We start from the raw sequence: 19,111 nt of genomic DNA, 5'->3' as shown, positions 1-19,111 counted from the left end.
AGGCTGAGGCAGGAGACTCCCTTGAACCCAGGAGGCAGAGGTTGCAGTGAGCCGAGATGGCACCACTGCACTCCAGCCTGGACGACAGAGCCAGACTAGGTCTCAAACAAACAAACAAACAAACAAACAAAAAAACGCAGTGTGATAAAATACACCAAAATGTTCACAATGCTTTGCATGGCAGAATGGTATCATGAATAACATTGACTTATAAACTCCACCCAGAAGAATGGCAGGGCAGATTTTTTTCACTTTCTCAGGCTGAGGTAATTTTTACTTTCTGAACCTAATTTTATCTATGTGATATGTCATGGGTTTAGGAAAGTAAATTAGTTCTTACTACTATTTTGATTTCTTAAGAAGTCTTTTTAAAAAGTTAAAACCAATTTACTACAGTGTAATTTTCATAGAATCGTATGTACCTATTTTAAATGTACGATGAGTTTTGTCAAATGTATGTATTTGTGACACTACCACAACAGTCAAGATACAGAATATCCCACACCCCAAAACATTCCCCTTTATATACTTGGGTTTGTTTCTGGACTCTCTCTTCTGTATTTTTTTTTTTTTTTTTTTTTTTTTAGACAAGCTCTCTGTCACCCAGACTGGAGTGCCATGGTGCAATCTCAGCTCACTGCAATCTCTGCCTCCCGGGCTCAAGCAATCGTCTCACCTCAGCTTCCCAAGTAGCTGGAACTACAGTCACGTGCCACCAAGCTCAGCTAATTTTTGTCTTTTTTGCAGAGGCAGGGTTTCACCTGGCTGGTCTTGAACGCCTGAACTCAAGCAATCTACCCGCATCTGCCTCCCAAAGTGCTGGGATTACAGGCGTGAGCCACCACGCCAGGCCAAGCCACCATGCCCGGCCTCTTTTTTTTTTTTTTTTTTTTTTTTTTTGAGATAGAGTCTCACTCTCACTCTGTTGCTCAGGCTGGAGTGGTATACAGTGATATGATCTCGGCTCACTGCCACCTCTGTTTCCTGGGTTCAAGCGATTCTCCTGTGTCGGCTTCCCAGTAACTGGGATTACAGGTACACGCTACCTGCCCAGCTAATTTTTGTATTTTAGTAAAGACTGGGTTTCACCATGTTGGCAAGGCTGGTCTCGAGCTCCTGACATCAGGTGATTCAGCCACCTCAGCCTCCCGGAGTGCTGGGATTACAGGCTTGAGCCACCGCGCCCAGCCAGGACATACGTCTGTTGCTTGAAATACCCACTCTTGGAACAGTCTTTCCTAACCCACTTGCTAGGCCCAACAGAGCACAGGAGGAGCCAAAGAGTGTTTATGTTTTACCCCAACACCTCTGAAGGTCCTTCAGTGGAGCCCGAATAAAGATGGAAACAAACATCTTGCACGTCTCCTTTTCTGCTGGTTACAGGGAAGTTGCAGGATCCTGAGAAGGAAGAATGTCTCATACATAGGACTCAAGTCGTCTTTATTAAATAAGATTACAATGTCTAAACTCTTTTTTGTTTTCTGCTTCTATAACAGGATACCACACACTGGGTAATTTATAAAGAATAGAAGTTTAATTGGCTCACGGTTCTGGAGCCTGAGAAGTCTAAGATCAAGGGACTGGCCGGGCACGGTGGCTCACGCCTGTAATCCCAGCACTTTGGGAGGCTGAGGCAGGCAGATCACAAGGTCAGGAGATCAAGACCATCCTGGCCACCATGGTGAAACCCGGTCTCTACTAAAAATACAAAAAAAAAAAAAAAATTAGCTGGGCATAGTGGCCTACGCCTGTAGTCCCAGCTATTCAGGAGGCTGAGGCAGGAGAATTGCTTGAACCCAGGAGGCGTAGCCTGCAGTGAACCAAGATTGCACCACTGCACTCTAGCCTGGGTGACAGATTGAGACTCTGTCTCAAAAAAAAAAGGGGGGGGGGAGCCACAACTTGTGAGGGCCTTCTTGCAGTGCCATACCATGGCAGACGGGCAAACAGCATAAGAGACAGAGAATGGATGGAAACTGAACTCATCTTTTCATCAGAAGCCCACTCCCTGGATAACACAACCCACTCTCGAGATACCAGCGTTAATCCATTCACGAAGGCAGAGGCCTCATGGACTAATCATCTCTTAAGGGTCTCACCTCTTATTCTTTCTTTCTTTCTTTTTTTTTTTTTTTTTTTGAGATGGCGTTTCCCTTTTGTTGCCCAGGCTGGAGTGCAATGGCGTGATCTCAGCTCACTGCAACCTCCACCTCCTGAATTCAAGCGATTATCCTGCCTCAGCCTCCCGAGTAGCTGGGATTATAGGTGCCCGCCACCCTACCAGCTAATTTTTTTGTGTTTTTAGTAGAGATGGGGCCAGGCTGTTCTCGAATTCCTGACCTCAGGTGATCCACCTGCCTTGGCCTCCCAAAGTGCTGGGATTACAGGCGTGATCCACCATGCCCAGCCAGGTCTCACCTCTGAATACCATCACAGTGGCAAATTTCTATATGAGTTTTGGAGGGGGCATCCAAACCACAGCACTTATCTTGCCTTGTTTTTCCTGACTCTCTTGGAATGTCTTCCCAAATTGTTTCATTTCTGTGTGGAAGAGGTAAAAGCAAATAGTTGTGCTTTATCATCAATCCATCAACCACCAGAATTGAGAATGATTTTTTCTTTTTTTTTTCCCAAGAGGATTACTGCTTATTGAAATCTGAACTGAATCTACAGAACTCAGAATAACTTTAAATTAACCTAGGATTTAATTTACTCAACTTTTCCTTTATCCTCCCTTTCCTTTCATCAATTTTATGAAGTGTGTTGTGCTATGTAGGGGTGAGAACTTGGGATTGTTAAGAGGAGCAACTGCCCTCCACCGTAAGTACAATAAGATAACAAAAAGATGATAAAACCACAGTGACATGCCTGTAGTCCCAGCTACTCCAGAGGCGGAGGTGGGAAGATCCCTTTAGCCCAAGAGTTGGAGGTCAGCCTGGGCAATATAGCAAGACCCCATCAATCAATTCATCAATCAATAGGAATAAAAGCAGTCATTGTTCCTCTGTGTTTCAAAACGATAAATGTAATCCAATGTTGTCAAACATCAACAACCAAGATTAAAAACAAGTTGAGAGCTGGAGATAGACACAGGGCTCACAGGCAGGTTTGGGAGATTGCATTGGAAGCTGGGTTATTAATTCAGGAGCCAATGCCCAGGAGGCTAAGCGCCATTGGGATCCGGTAGTTCCCATGCTCTCTCGCTTGGACTCCTGGCAGTTGTCCCTCAGACTCCAGGGAGTTTTTGTAGCTTAGACCCCTGGTAGTTGGTGTTTTCACTCCAGTCAGGGCTGGAGCCATGGCGGTGACCAAGGAGCTCTTGCAGATGGACCTGTACGCGCTTCTAGGCATGGAGCAGACGGCAACAGACAAAGAGGTGAAGAAGGCCTACAGGCAGAAGGCCCTCTCCTGCCACCCAGACAAAAATCCCGATAATCCCAGAGCCGCTGAACTCTTCCCCCAGCTTTCTCGGGCCTTAGAGGTACTGACCGATGCTACAGCCAGGGTTACCTGTGACAAGGTCAGGAAAGCCAGGAAGCAGGCAGCAGAGACGACCCAGAAACTTAATGACAGAAGGAAGAGAGTGAGGCTCGAACTGGAGGCCCGGGAGCAGCAGGCCCAGGCTCAGAGGAGCAAGGATGCTGAGGGCAGCAGGAACCCCAGGACTCTGGAGCAAGAGATCCAGCGCCTGTGAGAAGAGGGCTTCCGGCAGCTGGAGGAACAGCAGAAGCTGTTCCGGCAGCAGATCCTCCAGGCACGTGCCCAGAGGTGGAAAGAAAAGGCCGAGAGCACCAGAGGCAGAGGAACCCCCAAACTGAAGCTCAAATGGAAGTGCAAGACGGAGGATGCGTCAAAAGGCGGCTACTCCCAAGGTGTCCTTCTGCAGCTTTTGCAGAAGTACGGTGAGGTTCACAACCCGGTGCTTTCCAGCAAGAAAGCAGGCGTCGCCGTGGTGGAGTTTGAGACGGTCAAGTCTGCCAAGCTGGCCGTCCGGAATGAGGTTGGCTTGGTGGAGAACCCTCTGAAGATTTCCTGGTTGGAGGGACGGCCCCAGGGCGCTGTGGGCCCCAGCAACCCAGGGCGGTCCAAAGACTCAGTGCTATGGGAAAGGGACTTTGACAGCCTCGTCATGATGCGCATGCGTGCGGCAGCGGAGCGCCAACAGCTGATCACTCAGGCTGCAGCAGCAGGATTAGGCTAACAGCCTACTGAGCCGGGCTCAGCCCTCCTGCCCACACAGCTCTTTTCTTTCTTTCTTCTTCTTCTTCTTCTTTTTTTTTTTTTTTTTTTTCCTGAGACAGAGTTTCGCTCTTATTGCCCAGGCTGGAGTGCAGTGGCGTGATCTCGGCCGACCGCAACCTCTGCCTGCTGAGTTCAAGCGATTCTCCTGCCTCAGCTTCCCGAGTAGCTGGGATTACAGGCGTGCGCCACCACCCTCGACTGATTTTGTATTTTTCTTAGAGACAGGGTTTCTCTATGTTGGTCAGACTGGTCTCGAACTCCCGACCTCAGGTGATGTGCCTGCCTCGGCCTCCCAAAGTGCTGGGATTACAAGCGTGAGCAACCGTGCCCGGGCTAGCTGTTTTCTTAAACATCACCAATCACCATCAACAAAAATAGACATTCTGTACATTTTGACTTAAAGCTGTTGCTTGCCTTCACATCAGTCTCTCTGTTGCCCTGTAACCTTCGCACTGAATTCACATTGCAAAAATACAACCATTATAAACAAGGACTGCAGAGGGTATTTCTTGAGTTGTGTTACTAGAATAGTAAGATGATCCTAGCAGCATAGGAATATATTTATGGGCCACATTCCAGTTCTTTTGTTGCCTTCTCAATTTTCTTCCTGAAATCCCAAGAAACCCTAGTGAATTGTTGCCAGTGTGGGGGAAGGAAGATGGGTGGGGAAAAGAGAGTTCCAAATAAGGCTTCAGGCGGGGCGTGGTGGCTCATGCCTGTAATCTCAGCATTTTGATAGACCGAGGTGGGTGGATCACCTGAGATCAGGAGTTCAAGACCAGCCTGGACAATATGGTGAAACCCCATCTCTACTAACAACACAAAAAGCTGGGCGTGGTGGTGGGTGCCTGCAATTCCAGCTACTCTGGAGGCTGAGGCAGGAGAATCGTGTGAACCCAGGAGGCGGAGGTTGCAGTGAGCCGAGATAACGCCATTGCACTCCAGCCTGGGTGACAAGAGTGAGACTCCGTCTCGAAAAAAAAACAGAAAACAAAATATGGCCGGGCGCGGTGGCTCAAGCCTGTAATCCCAGCACGTTGGGAGGCCGAGGCGGGCGGATCACAAGGTCAGGAGATCGAGACCACAGTGAAACCCCGTCTCTACTAAAAATACAAAAAAAAATTAGCCGGGCGCGGTGGCGGGCGCCTGTAGTCCCAGCTACTCAGGAGGCTGAGGCAGGAGAATGGCGGGAACCCGGGAGGCGGAGCTTGCAGTGAGCCGAGATCGCGCCACTGCACTCCAGCCTGGGCAACAGCGTGAGACTCCGTCTCAAAAAAAAAAAAAAAAAAAAAAAAAAAAAGAAAATATTTGGGCTGGTTGCAGTGGTTCATGCCTGTAATCCCTGCATTTTCAGCAGCCAAGATGAGAGGATCACTTGAGCCCAGGCATTTGAGACCAGCCTGAGCAACATAGTGAGAACCTGTCTCTATTAATTAATTTTATTTATTTATTTTTGAGACAGTCTTGCTCTGTTGCCCTGGCTGGAGTGCAGGGGCGCAATCTCAGCTCACTGCAACCTCCGCCTCCCAGGTTCAAGTGATTCTCCTGCCTCAGCCTCCTGAGTAGCTGGGACTACAGGTACCCGGCACCACACCCAGCTAATTGTTTGTATTTCTAGTAGAGACGGGGTTTCACTGTGTTAGCCAGAATGGTCTCCATCTGCTGACCTCGTGATCCACCTGCTTCAGCCTCCCAGAGTGCTGGGATTACAGGTGTGAGCCACCATGCCTGGCCACATTTAGTTTTTAATTCCATTTCCACTTACCTGATATTACCTTAGTACAGAACCAACTTCAAGAAATCAGCTAGATACCTACAAGAAAAGTATCACACTTCTCTTAGGAGCTCTTAAAAGGAATAGGTACTATTTTAATTAGATAATGAGAGTAGCCTGGATTCTGGAGTTACCATTTTTACACCACAAATTAATTTTTTTCTTAATTCAATCAATAGGCTGGGCAAGGTGGCTCATACCTGTAATCCCAGCACTTTGGGAGGCCAAGGCGGGTGGATCACCTGAGGTCAGGAATTTAAGACCAGTTTGGCCAACATGGCGAAACCGTGTTTCTTTTGTGTGTGTGTGTTTATTTTTAGTAGAGACGGGGTTTCACTGTGTTAGCCAGGATGGTCTTGATCTCCTGACCTTGTGATCCACCCGCCTCGGCCTCCCAAAGTGCTGGGATTATAGGTGTGAGCCACCACTCCCAGCCACCACATTTCTACTAAAAATACAAAAATTAGCCAGGCGTGGTGGTGCACGCTTGTAGTCCCAGCTACTCAGGAGGCTGAGGGAGGAGAATCACTTGAACCCGGGAGGCGGAGGTTGCAGTGAGCCGCGATCACCCATTGCACTCCACGCTGGGCTGCAGAGCAAGACCGTGTCTCAGAAACAAAAAAACAACAGAAAAAAACCATCAACAATCAATGGGGCTCCAGGTTGTGTGAATCTGCAGCAATAGAGGTCAACTTTGATTGCCTACTAGAATCATCTGCACGGCTACATTTGCCTGGCTTTAAAAAAGTAAAGCTAAAAATAGAATCATCTGAGGAGTTTAAAGACCTACTGATGCCAGGCCTCATCCCAGACCAACTCATTGAGAATGACTGGGAGTCAGACCCATCCATCGGTATTTTTTAAAACTCTCTGGCAGGCCATGGCGGCTCATGCCTGTAACCCAGCACTTTGGGAGGCCAAAGTAGGAGGATTGTTTGAGGCCAGGAGTTTGAAATCAGCCTGGGCAACATGGTGAAACCCTATCTCTACAAAATAAATAAATACACACAAATATTAGCCAGGCTGTGTTTGTATTGGGTAGGAAGCACCTGCGGTCCTAGCTGCTGGGGAGTCTGTAGTGGGACGATCACTTGAGCCCAGGAGGTTGAGGCTGCAGTGAGCAGTGATTGTGTAGCAGGATGAGCAGCAGATAAAACTCCTCAGACACCGGATTAAAGAAGGAAGAGGTTTTTTATTCAGCCAAGAGTATCGGCAGACTCACGTCTTAAGAGCCAAGCTCCCTGAAAAAGAAATTCTTGGCCTTTTTAAAGGCTTACAACTTTAAGGGTTCCATGTGAAAGGGTCGTGATAAACCGAGCAAGCGTGGGGAATGTGACTGGGGGCTACATGCATCAGCTAACAGAAAAAAAAGTTTTACAACGCTTTTTTCATATGGTGTCTGCAATTTACAGATAACACAAGTAGTTTAGGTCAGGGGTCTATGTTATTATTATTACTTTTTTTTAACTCCTAGGGCCGGGTGGTGGTGCCAAGGTTGTCTGGCCATTCATCTTACTTTTGTTTCTTTCTGACTTTTTGCTTTCTCCCTTTCTTCCTGTCTTGTGATCTAGGCAAGGTGGGGGGAGAAGGGCAGCAGGAGTAGGAGTGGTCTCCTTCCTTAATTGCACCACTGCACTCCAGCCTGGATGACAGAGGAAGACCCTGTCCTAGCGAAGGCCAGGGGGAAAAAGAAAAAAACTCACCGAAATGCAAATACTTTTGAGAATCCATGGTAGAATAGGTAACTCTCTGGCATATTATATTAGGAATACGTAAATCCATATTATAATAACATTGCTTTTCAAATAGGAGCACTTAAGCTTTCACCTGCTGCTCGTTTGGTAATAGTATTGATCTTAAATGCTAGTTGCTGGTATAGCAGCATGTAAACAGTTCTCATGGCTTTTGAAAAATTGAGATATACTTCATATACCTTAGAATCTTTCCATTTAAAATGTGAAATACAGTGGTTTCGGTATATTCACAGAGTTGTGCAACCATCACCATAATCAATTTTAGATCACTTTTGCCATCCCAAAAAGAAATTCATACCCTTTAGTGACCAATACTCAATCTCTCCATCCTCTCCCGACCTAGGCAATCATTAATCCATAGATTTGCATTTTCAAGTCATTTCACATACATAGCATTGTATAATATATGGTCTTTCGTGACTGCACTTAGCATAACATTTTTCTGGTTCATGCGTGTTACAGCATGTAACAGTACTTTGTTTTTATTGCTGAATATTTCACTGCATGGATATGCCACATTTTAAAAATCTGTGGCCTAGTGCGGTGACTCATGGCTGTAATCCTAATATTTTGGAAGGCCATGGCAGGAGGATCACTTTAGCCCAGGATGAAGAGGGTGCAGTAAGCCAAGATCACACCACTGCTCTCCAGCTTGGATGACAAAGTGAGACCTCATAAAATAAAATAAAAATAAAAATCTGTTCATCAGTTGATGGACATTTGGGTCTCGTGCTTTAATTTAAGTTTTTTTTTTTTTTTTTTTTTTAGAGATAGGATCTTGCACTGTTGCCCAGGCTGGAGTGCAGTGGTGCAATCATGTCTCACTGCAGCCCCAAACTCCTGGGCTCAAGCAATGCTCCTGCCTCAGCCTCCTGAATAGCTAGGACTATTGGTGTACACCACCATGCCTGGATAATTTTTTTAAAAATTATAGAAATGGGTGTCTTCCTTTGTTACCCAGGCTGGTCTAGTACTCCTGGCCTCAAGTGATCCTCCTGTGTGCTGGGCCTACACCATCATGCCTGGATAATTTTTTAAAAATTATAGAAATGGGGGTCTCCCTATGTTACCCAGGCTGGTCTGGAACTCCTGGCCTCAAGTGAGCCCCCTTAAGTGCTGGGATTATAAGCACGGGCCACCAGGCCTGGCCAATTTAAGACTTTTAAATTTTATTTTATTTTTTCAATTTAAGACTTTTGAGGCTGGGCGCGGTGGCTCAAGCCTGTAATCCCAGCACTTTGGGAGGCCGAGGCGGGTGGATCACGAGGTCAGGAGATCGAGACCATCCTGGCTGACATGGTGAAACCCCGTCTCTACTAAAAATACAAAAAAAAAAAAAACTAGCCGGGCGTGGTGGCGGGCGCCTGTAGTCCCAGCTACTCGGAGGAGGCTGCGGCGGGAGAATGGCGTGAACCCGGGAGGTGGAGCTTGCAGTGAGCCAAGATCGCGCCACTGCACTCCAGCCTGGGCGACACAGCGAGACTCCGTCTCAAAAAAAAAAAAAAAGACTTTTGAAAAGGCAATATTATTGGGTATAAGTATCCTTCCAGAATTTTTTTTTTTTTTTTTTTTTTGGAGATGGAGTCTCACTCAGCCACCCAGGCTGGAGTGCAGTGGCATGATCTTGGCTCACTGCAACCACCGTCTCCCGGGTTCAGGCGATTCTCCCGTCTCAGCCTCCCGAGTAGCTGGGATTACAGGCACCTGCAATCATGCCTGGCTAATTTTTGTATTTTTGTAGAGACAAGGTTCACCATGTTGGCCAGGCTGGTCTTGAACTCCTGACCTCAGGTGATCCACCCGCCTTGGCCTCCCAAAGTGCTAGGATCACAGGCGTAAGCTACCGGGCCTGGCCCAGAATTTTTAAATTGCATATATAGACATTTATAACAAAAAATAAATAGGATCTTTACTTGCTATGGCAAAATCCCTTTTTAAAAATTTTTTATTAGGCTGGGCACGGTGGCTCACACCTGAAATTCCAGCACTTTGGGAGGCCAAGGCGGGCGGATCACCTGAGATGAGGAGTTCGAGATCAACCTGACCAAACATGGAGAAACCCCGTCTCTACTAAAAATACAACATTAGCTGGGCATGGTGGTGAATGCCTGTAATGCCAGCTACTCGGGAGGCTGAGGCAGGAGAATCTCTTGAACCTGGGAGGCGGAGGTTGCGGTGAGCCAAGATTGCACCATTGCACTCCAGGCTGGGCAATAAGAATGAAACTCCATCTCAAAAAAAAAAAAAGTCTTGTATTAATAGAATTGGAAGTTGGTTGGTTAATTCAAATGGCTTCCCACTAGTAACCTACTAGACATAGTAGTCAGTGGACTGTTAGCATCACTCATATGTTTTACAGGGAAATGGAAGGTAAATAAGTGTTGCTTACATCAGGCTGTTAAGAGAATTGCTCCTGCACTTGGACTTTTCTTTTTTAAAGAGGATGAATTTCTCCTATCTCATTGCATGACAATAACATTTGTTGAACACTTACTATGTGTCAAACATTGTCTTAAGTGCTTTAAATGATCAATTCCTTTAATCATCAACAACCCTATGAATGAGTACCATTAGTATCTCCTTTTATAGATGAGGAAACTGAGGTATACAGGGAAGAAAATTAAATTGTTCACAGTTATGCACACTGTGGGTGGTAGAGTTTGAATTCAAACCCAGTCTGGTTGTTAGAACCCATTTTTTTTTTTTTGAGGTGGAGTCTTGCTCTGTTGCCCAGGCTGGAGTGCAGTGGCACAATCTCAGCTCACTGCAACCTCCACCTCCCGGGTTCAAGCGATTCTCCTGCCTCCGCCTCCTGAGTAGCTAGGACTATAGGCGTGTGCCACCATGCCCAGATAATTTTTGTGTTTTTAGTAGAGATGGAGTTTCACCATATTGGTCAGGCTAGTCTTGAACCCTTAACCTTGTGATCCACCTGCCTTGGCCTCCCAAAGTGCTGGGATTACAGGCGTGAGCCACCATGCCTGGCCTGGTAGAACCTATTCTTAAGCATGGTGCACTATGGCCTTTTTATCACTTTAAATTGCTTTATAGGATGTGATTATAGAAACGTGCCAAGTCATAGTTTATTTTTTTGTATTGTTTTATTATCGATTTATTTAGAGACAGAGTCTTGCTCTGTCACCCAGGCTTGAGTGCAGTGGCATGATCTCAGCTCGCTACAACCTCTACCTCCTGGGTTCAAGTGATTCTCGTACCTCAGCCTCCCAAGTAACTGGGACTACAGGTGTGCACCACCATGCCTGGATGATTTTTCTATTTTAAGTAGCGTTGCGGTTTCACCATGTTGGCCAAGCTGGTCTTCTCTGCTCAAGTGATCCACCTGCCTTGGTCTCCCAAAGTGCTGGGATTACAGGCATGAGACACTGCAGCCAGCCTCATGTCAAAGTCTATTAATCACTTATTCTAAGAAAAAAATTCGCCAGGCACAGTGACTCACTCCTGTAATCCCAGCCCTTCGGGAGGCCAAGGTGGCCGGATTACCTGAGGTCTGGAGTTTGAAACCAGCCTGGCCAACATGGCAAAACCCCATCTCTACTAAAAATATAAAAACATTAACTGGGTGTGGTGGCACATGCCTGTAATCTCAGCTACTTGGCAGGCTGAGGCAAGAGCATCGCTTGAACCCGGGAGGTGGAGGTTGCAGTGAGTGGAGATTGCACCACTGCATGCCAGCCTGGGTGACAGAGTGAGACTCTGTCTCAAAAAAAAAAAAAAAAAAAATTTCCTTAAGCTTTCTCAATTATAAATATTCCCTTTGTATAGAAATCTCTCTATAGGTAATGGTACATGCCTGTAATCCCAGCACTTTGAAAGGCCAATGCAGAAGCATTGCGGGAGGCCACGAATTTCAAGACTAGCCTGGGCAACAAAGCGAGAACCCGTCTCTAGGAAAAATAAAATAAAAAATTAGTCGGGCATGGTGGTGGCCACCTATAGTACAAGCTACTCAGGAGGCTGAGATCAGAGGATCACTTGAGCCCAGCAGTTCAAGGCTGAGTGAGCTATGATTGAGCCACTGCCCTCCAGCTTGGGTGACAGGGTGAGACCCTGTCTCAAAAAAAATTTTTTTTCAAGGTCTGGGTGAGAATGGAAACACCACCCATATACCTCCCCCACCTCAACACACACACACACACACACACACACACAAACACATACACAAGCACGCGCGCTAAATGTCGTCCTTTCTTCCTGCCTATGGATTTGATGCCTTCTATGGGGAGAGGTGCTCTCAGCAGGACGTCTCTGCAGGTTCCGTGGGGCTCATCCTAAGGCACGTGCTGGAAGGCAGAATGCCAATGTGCTTGCACACAGACCCACACGGGCAGGTAAGGAAGCCAGAGACAGATCAACTATGCGTCAGAAAGGGCTGGAGAAATGAGAGGAAAACCTCACAGCTTTTTCCCTCCCTTCCCAGGGAAGACACACACAATGCCAGGAGCCCAGAGCAACCTGGGGTGACTCCCAGGCTCTCCTGGACCTCCTACAGCTCACAAGGGAGGAGGGCACTCAGGGCAGGCCTTGGGCCCTCCCTGTCACTATGTCCTACTTAGATCTCCACCAGGAAAGGATGAGGCCTTGAGCTGTTTGGAAGAGGAGCAACAAAGGTTCAAAGTAAGACCTGGTTCTAGAACAGAGCTCTCCTCTGGCAGGAAGGAGGTAAGGGGAGACCTGGAAAGACAGAGGCTGGGGTGGCCAATGGTACAACTCTGAGAACAGAGCAGAGAAAGGAAACCGATCCCCAGAAAGCAAGCAGCCTCTGTATGGAAAACTGCCCTTCCCCCTCACTGCTTACACAGGGTCCGACCTCCTGGACCCTGCATAGGGGCCTGGTGATCCCAGAAGACTGTTGGGAAAGCACCCTGATTCCTGGTCTTGTGCAGAAGGCTATCACTAGCTTTGCTGATTTTACAGGAGGACGACGATGATGATTTTTTTTTTTTTTTTTTTCTGAGACAAAAGTCTCTCTCTCTCCCAGGCTGGAGTGCAGTGGCAGCAATCTCTGCTCATTGCAACCTCCACCTCCCGGGTTCAAGTGATCCTCCTGCCCCAGCCTCCCGAGTAGCTAGGATTATAGGCACCCGCCACTACGGCTGGCTAATTTTGTATTTTTAGTAGAGACAGGGTTTTGCCATGTTGCCCAGGCTGGCCTCAAACTCCTGATCTCAAATGATCCGCCCACCTTGGTTGCCCAAAGTACTGGGATTACAGGTGTGAGCCACCGCGCACCCGGCCTATTATTATTTTTATATGTAACATTTCACAAATTGGCGTGCCATCCTTGCACAGAGGCCTGCTAATCTCTGTATCGTTCGAGTTTTAGTGTATGCGCTGCGCAAGCGAGCACAACTAGATTTGCTGATTTTGAGCAGCCCTTCCTGTTGGCCACTGGAAATTGGACTGGAGGAGGCACCCGGCTCAACCAGCGCTCCTCCCGCAGTCCTGCTGTGCTCAAGGTCAAGGTGAGGCCATTGACAGGGTTGAGGACCTGGGAAAGCCCTGGAGTCTGAGCCAAGCACGAGACCTTTGCTCTTAATTCCAGGTAGACCAGCAGGAATGTTTGGCCCCATCTTGCCAGTGGGAGAGAAACCTCTACCTGACTGGCTAGTCTGATGCAGAGGAAGCCAGAGCACAGGCAACAAGGGCCTTGGGCTAAAGACAGTGGAGCCATCTCCACCTCCCGCTTTGTGCTGGGCAAGGCAGTGGATGTGTTGAACCAGGGCCTCCCTCGTGTGCCTCTCCTGGACAACAAGCTCACTTGCCTGTTGCCGGTCAGGCCTACCCGTGCCAAGGCAAATTGGCTGGAGAAGGATGTTCTCAAGTATGCTCAAGGTGGGTTGTGGGGAAGAGCAGTTGGGGCACAGGCAGGCTGGACTTATTTATTTATTTTTTGAGACGGATTATAGGAACGTGCTGTCATAACTTATTTTATTTTTAATTAATTATTATTAGTTTTGAAACTGAATCTCGCTCTGTCACCCAGCCAGGAGTGCAGTGGCACAGTCTCAGCTCACTGCAACCTCCCTCTCCAGAGTTGAAGGGTTGAGGTCGCATAGGACACCCGAATGAAGTAGGTGAAGTCCCAGAGGACACTCCAGTGGTAGAGGCGTCTGTGGTCTCAGAAAAGCATCAGCTAGAGGAGATGGTAGAGGTACCAGAGTACACTCGAGTAAAATAGGTGGTTGAGATGCCAGGGGACACGCGAGTGGTGGAGCTGGAGAAGACGGCAGAGGTACCAGAAGACACTCGAGGGAAGGTGTCTTTGATCTTAGAAAATCAACTGGGAGATCCGTGTTTCCACCAAGATGGTGGCGCTGGGTTCGGGGTGACTAGAGGAAACGACAGGGCCTTTTCCCTTGGCCAGGAGCCGACACACCACCCTTCGCTCGCTCGCGCACCCCTCCGCCACCAAGCCATCTGCCAGCCCGGGCGCCCGCTGTCCGCCGCCGAGTTCCGCTTCACCTCTGCGGACCGGAGCGCTCGGCTGCGGGCGGCGGCGCCTCCTTCGGGTCCTCCCCGGAGTAGCTCGCGGCCTGCCAGGAGGGCCCCGCAGCCCCGCGGTGTGGGCAGGCGGCGACAGCCGGGAATGAAAGCCGGGATTTCCGGGCGGCTCCGGCGCCCCCTTACCCTGCCTGGGTTTCCGGATAAGGAAGCGCGGGTCCCGCGTGAACCTTAGCGAAAGGGAACGAGGCGGTGGCGGGCGAAGGCGGAGGGCAAGGGCGACGATGACCCGTGAGGCGGCCGCCGCAGCCCAGGCGCGGGGGCGACGACAGAGGGGGAGGTATGGTGTCAAGAAAACATGGTCACCATTATTATGTAAAATTAAAATATGGAAGAGATGATCCCTACCATTAACCAGCTTACAACCAGAGGCACTGACAAATATATACAGATGGCTGTAATGTTAAAAATCTCTAAGAGCCTGATTTTAAAATTCACCAGCTCCTCAGAAGTTTGGCTAAATATGCGTTGTTAAGCCTACGCTCAGATCAAGGTAGCAGCAAGACTGGTGTGGCCACCTGTTTTTAATCAGTGACTCAAAGCTGTGATCACTCTGATGTCACCGAATGGCCACAGCCTGTAACAGATCACCAGGAGAACCTCAGTCGACTCAAAGCTGTGATCACCCTGATGTCACCGAATGGCCACAGCCTGTAACAGATCACCAGGAGAACCTCAGTCGACTCAAAGCTGTGATCACCCTGATGTCACCGAATGGCCACAGCCTGTAACAGATCACCAGGAGAACCTCAGTCTGACGACACTGAAGCTAACTGAATGAAGCGAGCAGCTGCAAAGCATCTAACGGAATGCCTCATTACCACCTGTGGAAATGAGGCCTGCACGAATGAGTTTTGTGCTTCCTGTCCAACTTTTCTTCCTATGGATAATAATGTAGCAGTTGTTAAAGCCCTCGAGCTTTATAAGATTAACGCAAAACTCTGTGGTCCTGAGAACTCGAAAGGTGCCCCCAACAACTCCTGCTCTGAGATAAAAAATGAACAAGAAAGGTGCTAGAATTGATTTTAAAGATGTGACTTACGCCCCTTCTCGGGGTCATGATGGGCAGCAAGATGGCGTCTGCCAGTAGGGTCGTTCACGTTTATTGCCCAAGAGAAGTGAATGCATGTACTGTCTCTGTACCTAAATGTTCATAGAAAAAAAAGAGTTACTAGCAAAGAACTGGGGTCCAGAGCTGAGGGATTCCAGCCTGGCAGCAGGAGTGTGGCGTCTCAGCAGGTAGTCAAACCACACACTCCTTTTTTTTTTTTTTGAGATGGAGCCTCGCTCTGTCGCCCAGGCTGGAGTGCAGTGGCCGGATCTCAGCTCACTGCAAGCTCCGCCTCCCGGGTTTACGCCATTCTCCTGCCTCAGCCTCCCGAGTAGCTGGGACTACAGGCGCCTGCCACCTCGCCCGGCTAGTTTTTTGTACTTTTTAGTAGAGACGGGGTTTCACCGTGTTAGCCAGGATGGTCTCGACCTCCTGACCTCGTGATCTGCCCGTCTCGGCCTCCCAAAGTGCTGGGATTACAGGCTTAAGCCGCCGAGCCCGGCCCACACACTCCATTAATAAGATTTCCTGACAGAAGAGACAATCCTAAACTCAATGTATCCGAAGCTTTGAGATCAGCAGGGCTACCATCTCACTATTTTGTAATTTCACAACATTCTAAGGGAAGTAAATCACCAGATTTGCTTATGTATCAGGGTCCACCAGATACTGCAGAAATAATAAAAACATTACCTCAGAAATACAGAAGGAAACTTGTGTCTCAAGAAGAAATTGAATTTATCCAACATGGAGGTCCTGAATAACCATGGTGGCTGCTGTTTGTCATCAGACAATAGAATTGTCTTTACAATAAAGGACTTCCAAAATGACAGATGAGAAACTGTATATTAAACACCTTTAATAAATACTATGAAAAAAATGAAATAAAGAAAATTTAGATGGACACTTGTATTTCCTAATTTATGTATCTTGGGCAGCTTCTCCACAAGCTTACCTAATTATTTATACACTTTATACTTATTAAAGTATACATTTTTAAATGTTAGCCTATTAAAAAAAAAAGATGTGACTTACTTAACAGAAGAGAAGGTATGTGAAATTCTTGAATTGTGTAGAGAAAGAGAGGATTATTCCCCTTTAATCCTTGTTATTAGAGGAGTTTTTTCTAGTGCTGAGGCATTGGTACAGAGCTTCCAGAAAGTTAAACAACACACCAAGAAAGAACTGAAATCTCTTTAAGCAAAGGATGAAGACAAGGATGAAGATGAAAAGGAAAAAGCTGCATGTTCTGCTGCTGCTGTGGAAGAAGACTCAGAAGCATCTTCCTCAAGGATAGGTGATAGCTCACAGGGAGACAACAATCTGCAAAAATTAGGCCCTAATGATGTGTCGGGATATTGATGCCATTAGAAGGGTCTACACCAGATTGCTCTCTAATGAAAGAATTGAAACTGCCTTTCTCAATGCATTTGTATATTTGTCGCCTAACGTGGAATGTGACTTGACGTATCACAACGAATACTCTTGAGATCCGAATTATCTGAATTTGTTCATTTTCGTAATGGAGAATAGAAATCTCCACAGTCCTGAATATCTGGAAATGGCTTTGCCATTACTTTGCAAAGCAATGAGCAAGCTACCCCTTGCAGCCCAAGGAAAACTGATCAGACTGTGGTCTAAATACAATGCAGACCAGATTTGGAGAATGATGGAGCCATTTCAGCAACTTATGACTTACAAAGTCATAAGCAATGAATTTAACAGTTGAAATCTAGTGAATGATGATGATGCCGTTGTTGCTGCTTTGAAGTGCTTGAAAATGGTTTACTATGCAAATGCAGTTGGGAGGGGAAGTAGACACAAACCACAATGAGGAAGATGATGAAGAACCCATCCCTGAGTCCAGTGAGCTGACACTTCGGGAGCTTTTGGGAGAAGAAAGAAGAAACAAGAAAGGTCCTCGAGTGGACCCCCTGGAAACTGAACTTGGTGTTAAAACCCTGGATTGTCGAAAACCACTTATCCCTTTTGAAGAGTTTATTAATGAACCACTGAATGAGGTTCTAGAAATGGATAAAGATTATACTTTTTTTCAAAGTAGAAACAAAAAACAAATTCTTTTATGACATGTCCCTTTATATTGAATGCTGTCACAAGGAATTTGGGATTTTGACAATAGAATTCGCATGTACAGTGAACGAAGAATCACTGTTCTCTACAGCTTAGTTCAAGGACAGCAGGTGAATCCATATTTGAAACTCAAAGTTAGATGTGACCTTATCATAGATGATGCACTTGTCCGGCTAGAGATGATCGCAATGGAAAATCCTGCAGACTTGAAGAAGCAGTTGTGTGTGGAATTTGAACGAGAACAAGGAGTTGATGAGGGAGGTGTTTCCAAAGAATTTTTTCAGCTGGTTGTGGAGGAAATCTTCAGTCCAGATACTGGTATGTTCACATATGATAAATCTACAAAATTGTTTTGGTTTAATCCATCTTCTTTTGAAACTGAGGGGTCAGTTTACTCTGATCGGCATAGTACTGGGTCTGGCTATTTACAATACCTGTGTACTGGATGTACATTTTCCCATGGTTGTCTACAAGAAGCTAATGGGGAAAAAAGGAACTTTTCGTGACTTGGGAGACTCTCATCCAGTTCTGTCTCAGAGTTTAAAGAGGGAATGTGGAAGATGACATGATGATCACTTTCCAGATATCACAGACAGATCATTTTGGTAACCCAATGACGTATGATCTAAAGAAAAATGGTGATAAAATTCCAATGACAAATGAAAACAGGAGGGAATTTGTTAATCTTTATTCTGACTACATTCTCAATAAATCAGTAGAAAAACAGTTCAAGGCTTTTCGGAGAGGTTTTCATATGGTGACCAATGAATCTCCCTTGAAGTACTTATTCAGAACAGAAGAAATTGAATTGCTTATATGTGGAAATCGGAATCTACATTTCCAAGCACTAGAAGAAACTACAGAATGATGGTGGCTATACCAGGGACTCTGTTCTGATTAGGGAGTTCTGGGAAGTTGTTCATTCCTTTACAGATGAACGTAAAAGATTCCTCTTGCAGTTGAAAATGGGCACAGACAGAGCACCTGTGGGAGGACTAGGAAAATTAAAGATGATTATACCCAAAAATGGCCCAGACATGGAAAGGTTACCTACATTTCATACTTGCTTTAATGTGCTTTTACTTCTGGAATATTCAAGCAAGGAAAAACTTGAAGAGAGATTCTTTTTTTTTTTTTTTTTTTTTTTTTTGAGACAGAGTCTGGCTCTGTCACCCAGGCTGGAGTGCAGTGGCCGGATCTCAGCTCACTGCAAGCTCCGCCTCCCGGGTTTACGCCATTCTCCTGCCTCAGCCTCCCGAGTAGCTGGGACTACAGGCGCCCACCACCACGCCCGGCTAGTTTTTTGTATTTTTTTTTTTTAGTAGAGACGGGGTTTCACCATGTTAGCCAGGATGGTCTCGATCTCCTGACCTCGTGATCCACCCGTCTCGGCCTCCCAAAGTGCTGGGATTACAGGCTTGAGCCACCGCGCCCAGCCAAAGAGAGATTCTTGAAGGCCATCATGTATGCCAAAGGATTTGGCATGCTGTAAAACAAAACAAAATGAAACAAAAAAGGAAGAAAAAATTTAAAAATTTTAAAAATATAACAAGAAGGATAAATTTTTGGTGGTGATAGTGTCCCGGTACAAAAATGCTGTAAGTTAGTGAACCACAGTAGTCACCTATGTCTGTGCCTCCCTTCTTTATTGGGGGCATGTGGGCTGGAACAGCAGAT

The 19,111-nt window shown here is 46.8% G+C and overlaps 1 protein-coding gene, 1 non-coding gene and 2 pseudogenes across 2 annotated transcripts; 3 read left to right on the top strand and 1 right to left on the bottom strand.

Annotated features, from left to right (window-relative positions):
- Positions 1 to 3,298: 3,298 nt before the first annotated feature.
- LOC100425717 (dnaJ homolog subfamily C member 17 pseudogene) lies at positions 3,299 to 4,201 on the top strand (annotated as a pseudogene).
- Positions 4,202 to 13,035: 8,834 nt separating this feature from the next.
- On the bottom strand, positions 13,036 to 13,138 carry LOC114674568 (U6 spliceosomal RNA). The gene has a single exon (XR_003725712.2). It is a non-coding gene; the product is annotated as a U6 spliceosomal RNA (small nuclear RNA).
- Positions 13,139 to 15,006: 1,868 nt separating this feature from the next.
- Positions 15,007 to 19,054, top strand: LOC713299 (ubiquitin-protein ligase E3A-like; annotated as a pseudogene).
- Positions 15,345 to 16,343, top strand: LOC144338345 (alpha-ketoglutarate dehydrogenase component 4-like). Its single transcript, XM_077987113.1, has 2 exons — positions 15,345 to 15,410; positions 15,841 to 16,343. The coding sequence occupies exons 1-2, from the start codon at positions 15,351 to 15,353 to the stop codon at positions 16,105 to 16,107; spliced, it is 327 nt and encodes a 108-aa protein (XP_077843239.1). The 5' UTR covers positions 15,345 to 15,350; the 3' UTR covers positions 16,108 to 16,343.
- Positions 19,055 to 19,111: the final 57 nt, after the last annotated feature.

This window comes from Macaca mulatta, chromosome 20 (genome assembly GCF_049350105.2).
Source record: "Macaca mulatta isolate MMU2019108-1 chromosome 20, T2T-MMU8v2.0, whole genome shotgun sequence".
In the NCBI taxonomy this organism is placed as follows: domain Eukaryota; kingdom Metazoa; phylum Chordata; class Mammalia; order Primates; family Cercopithecidae; genus Macaca; species Macaca mulatta.
Note: the sequence above shows the minus strand (reverse complement) of the source record. Positions and strands in the feature narration are given on the sequence as shown.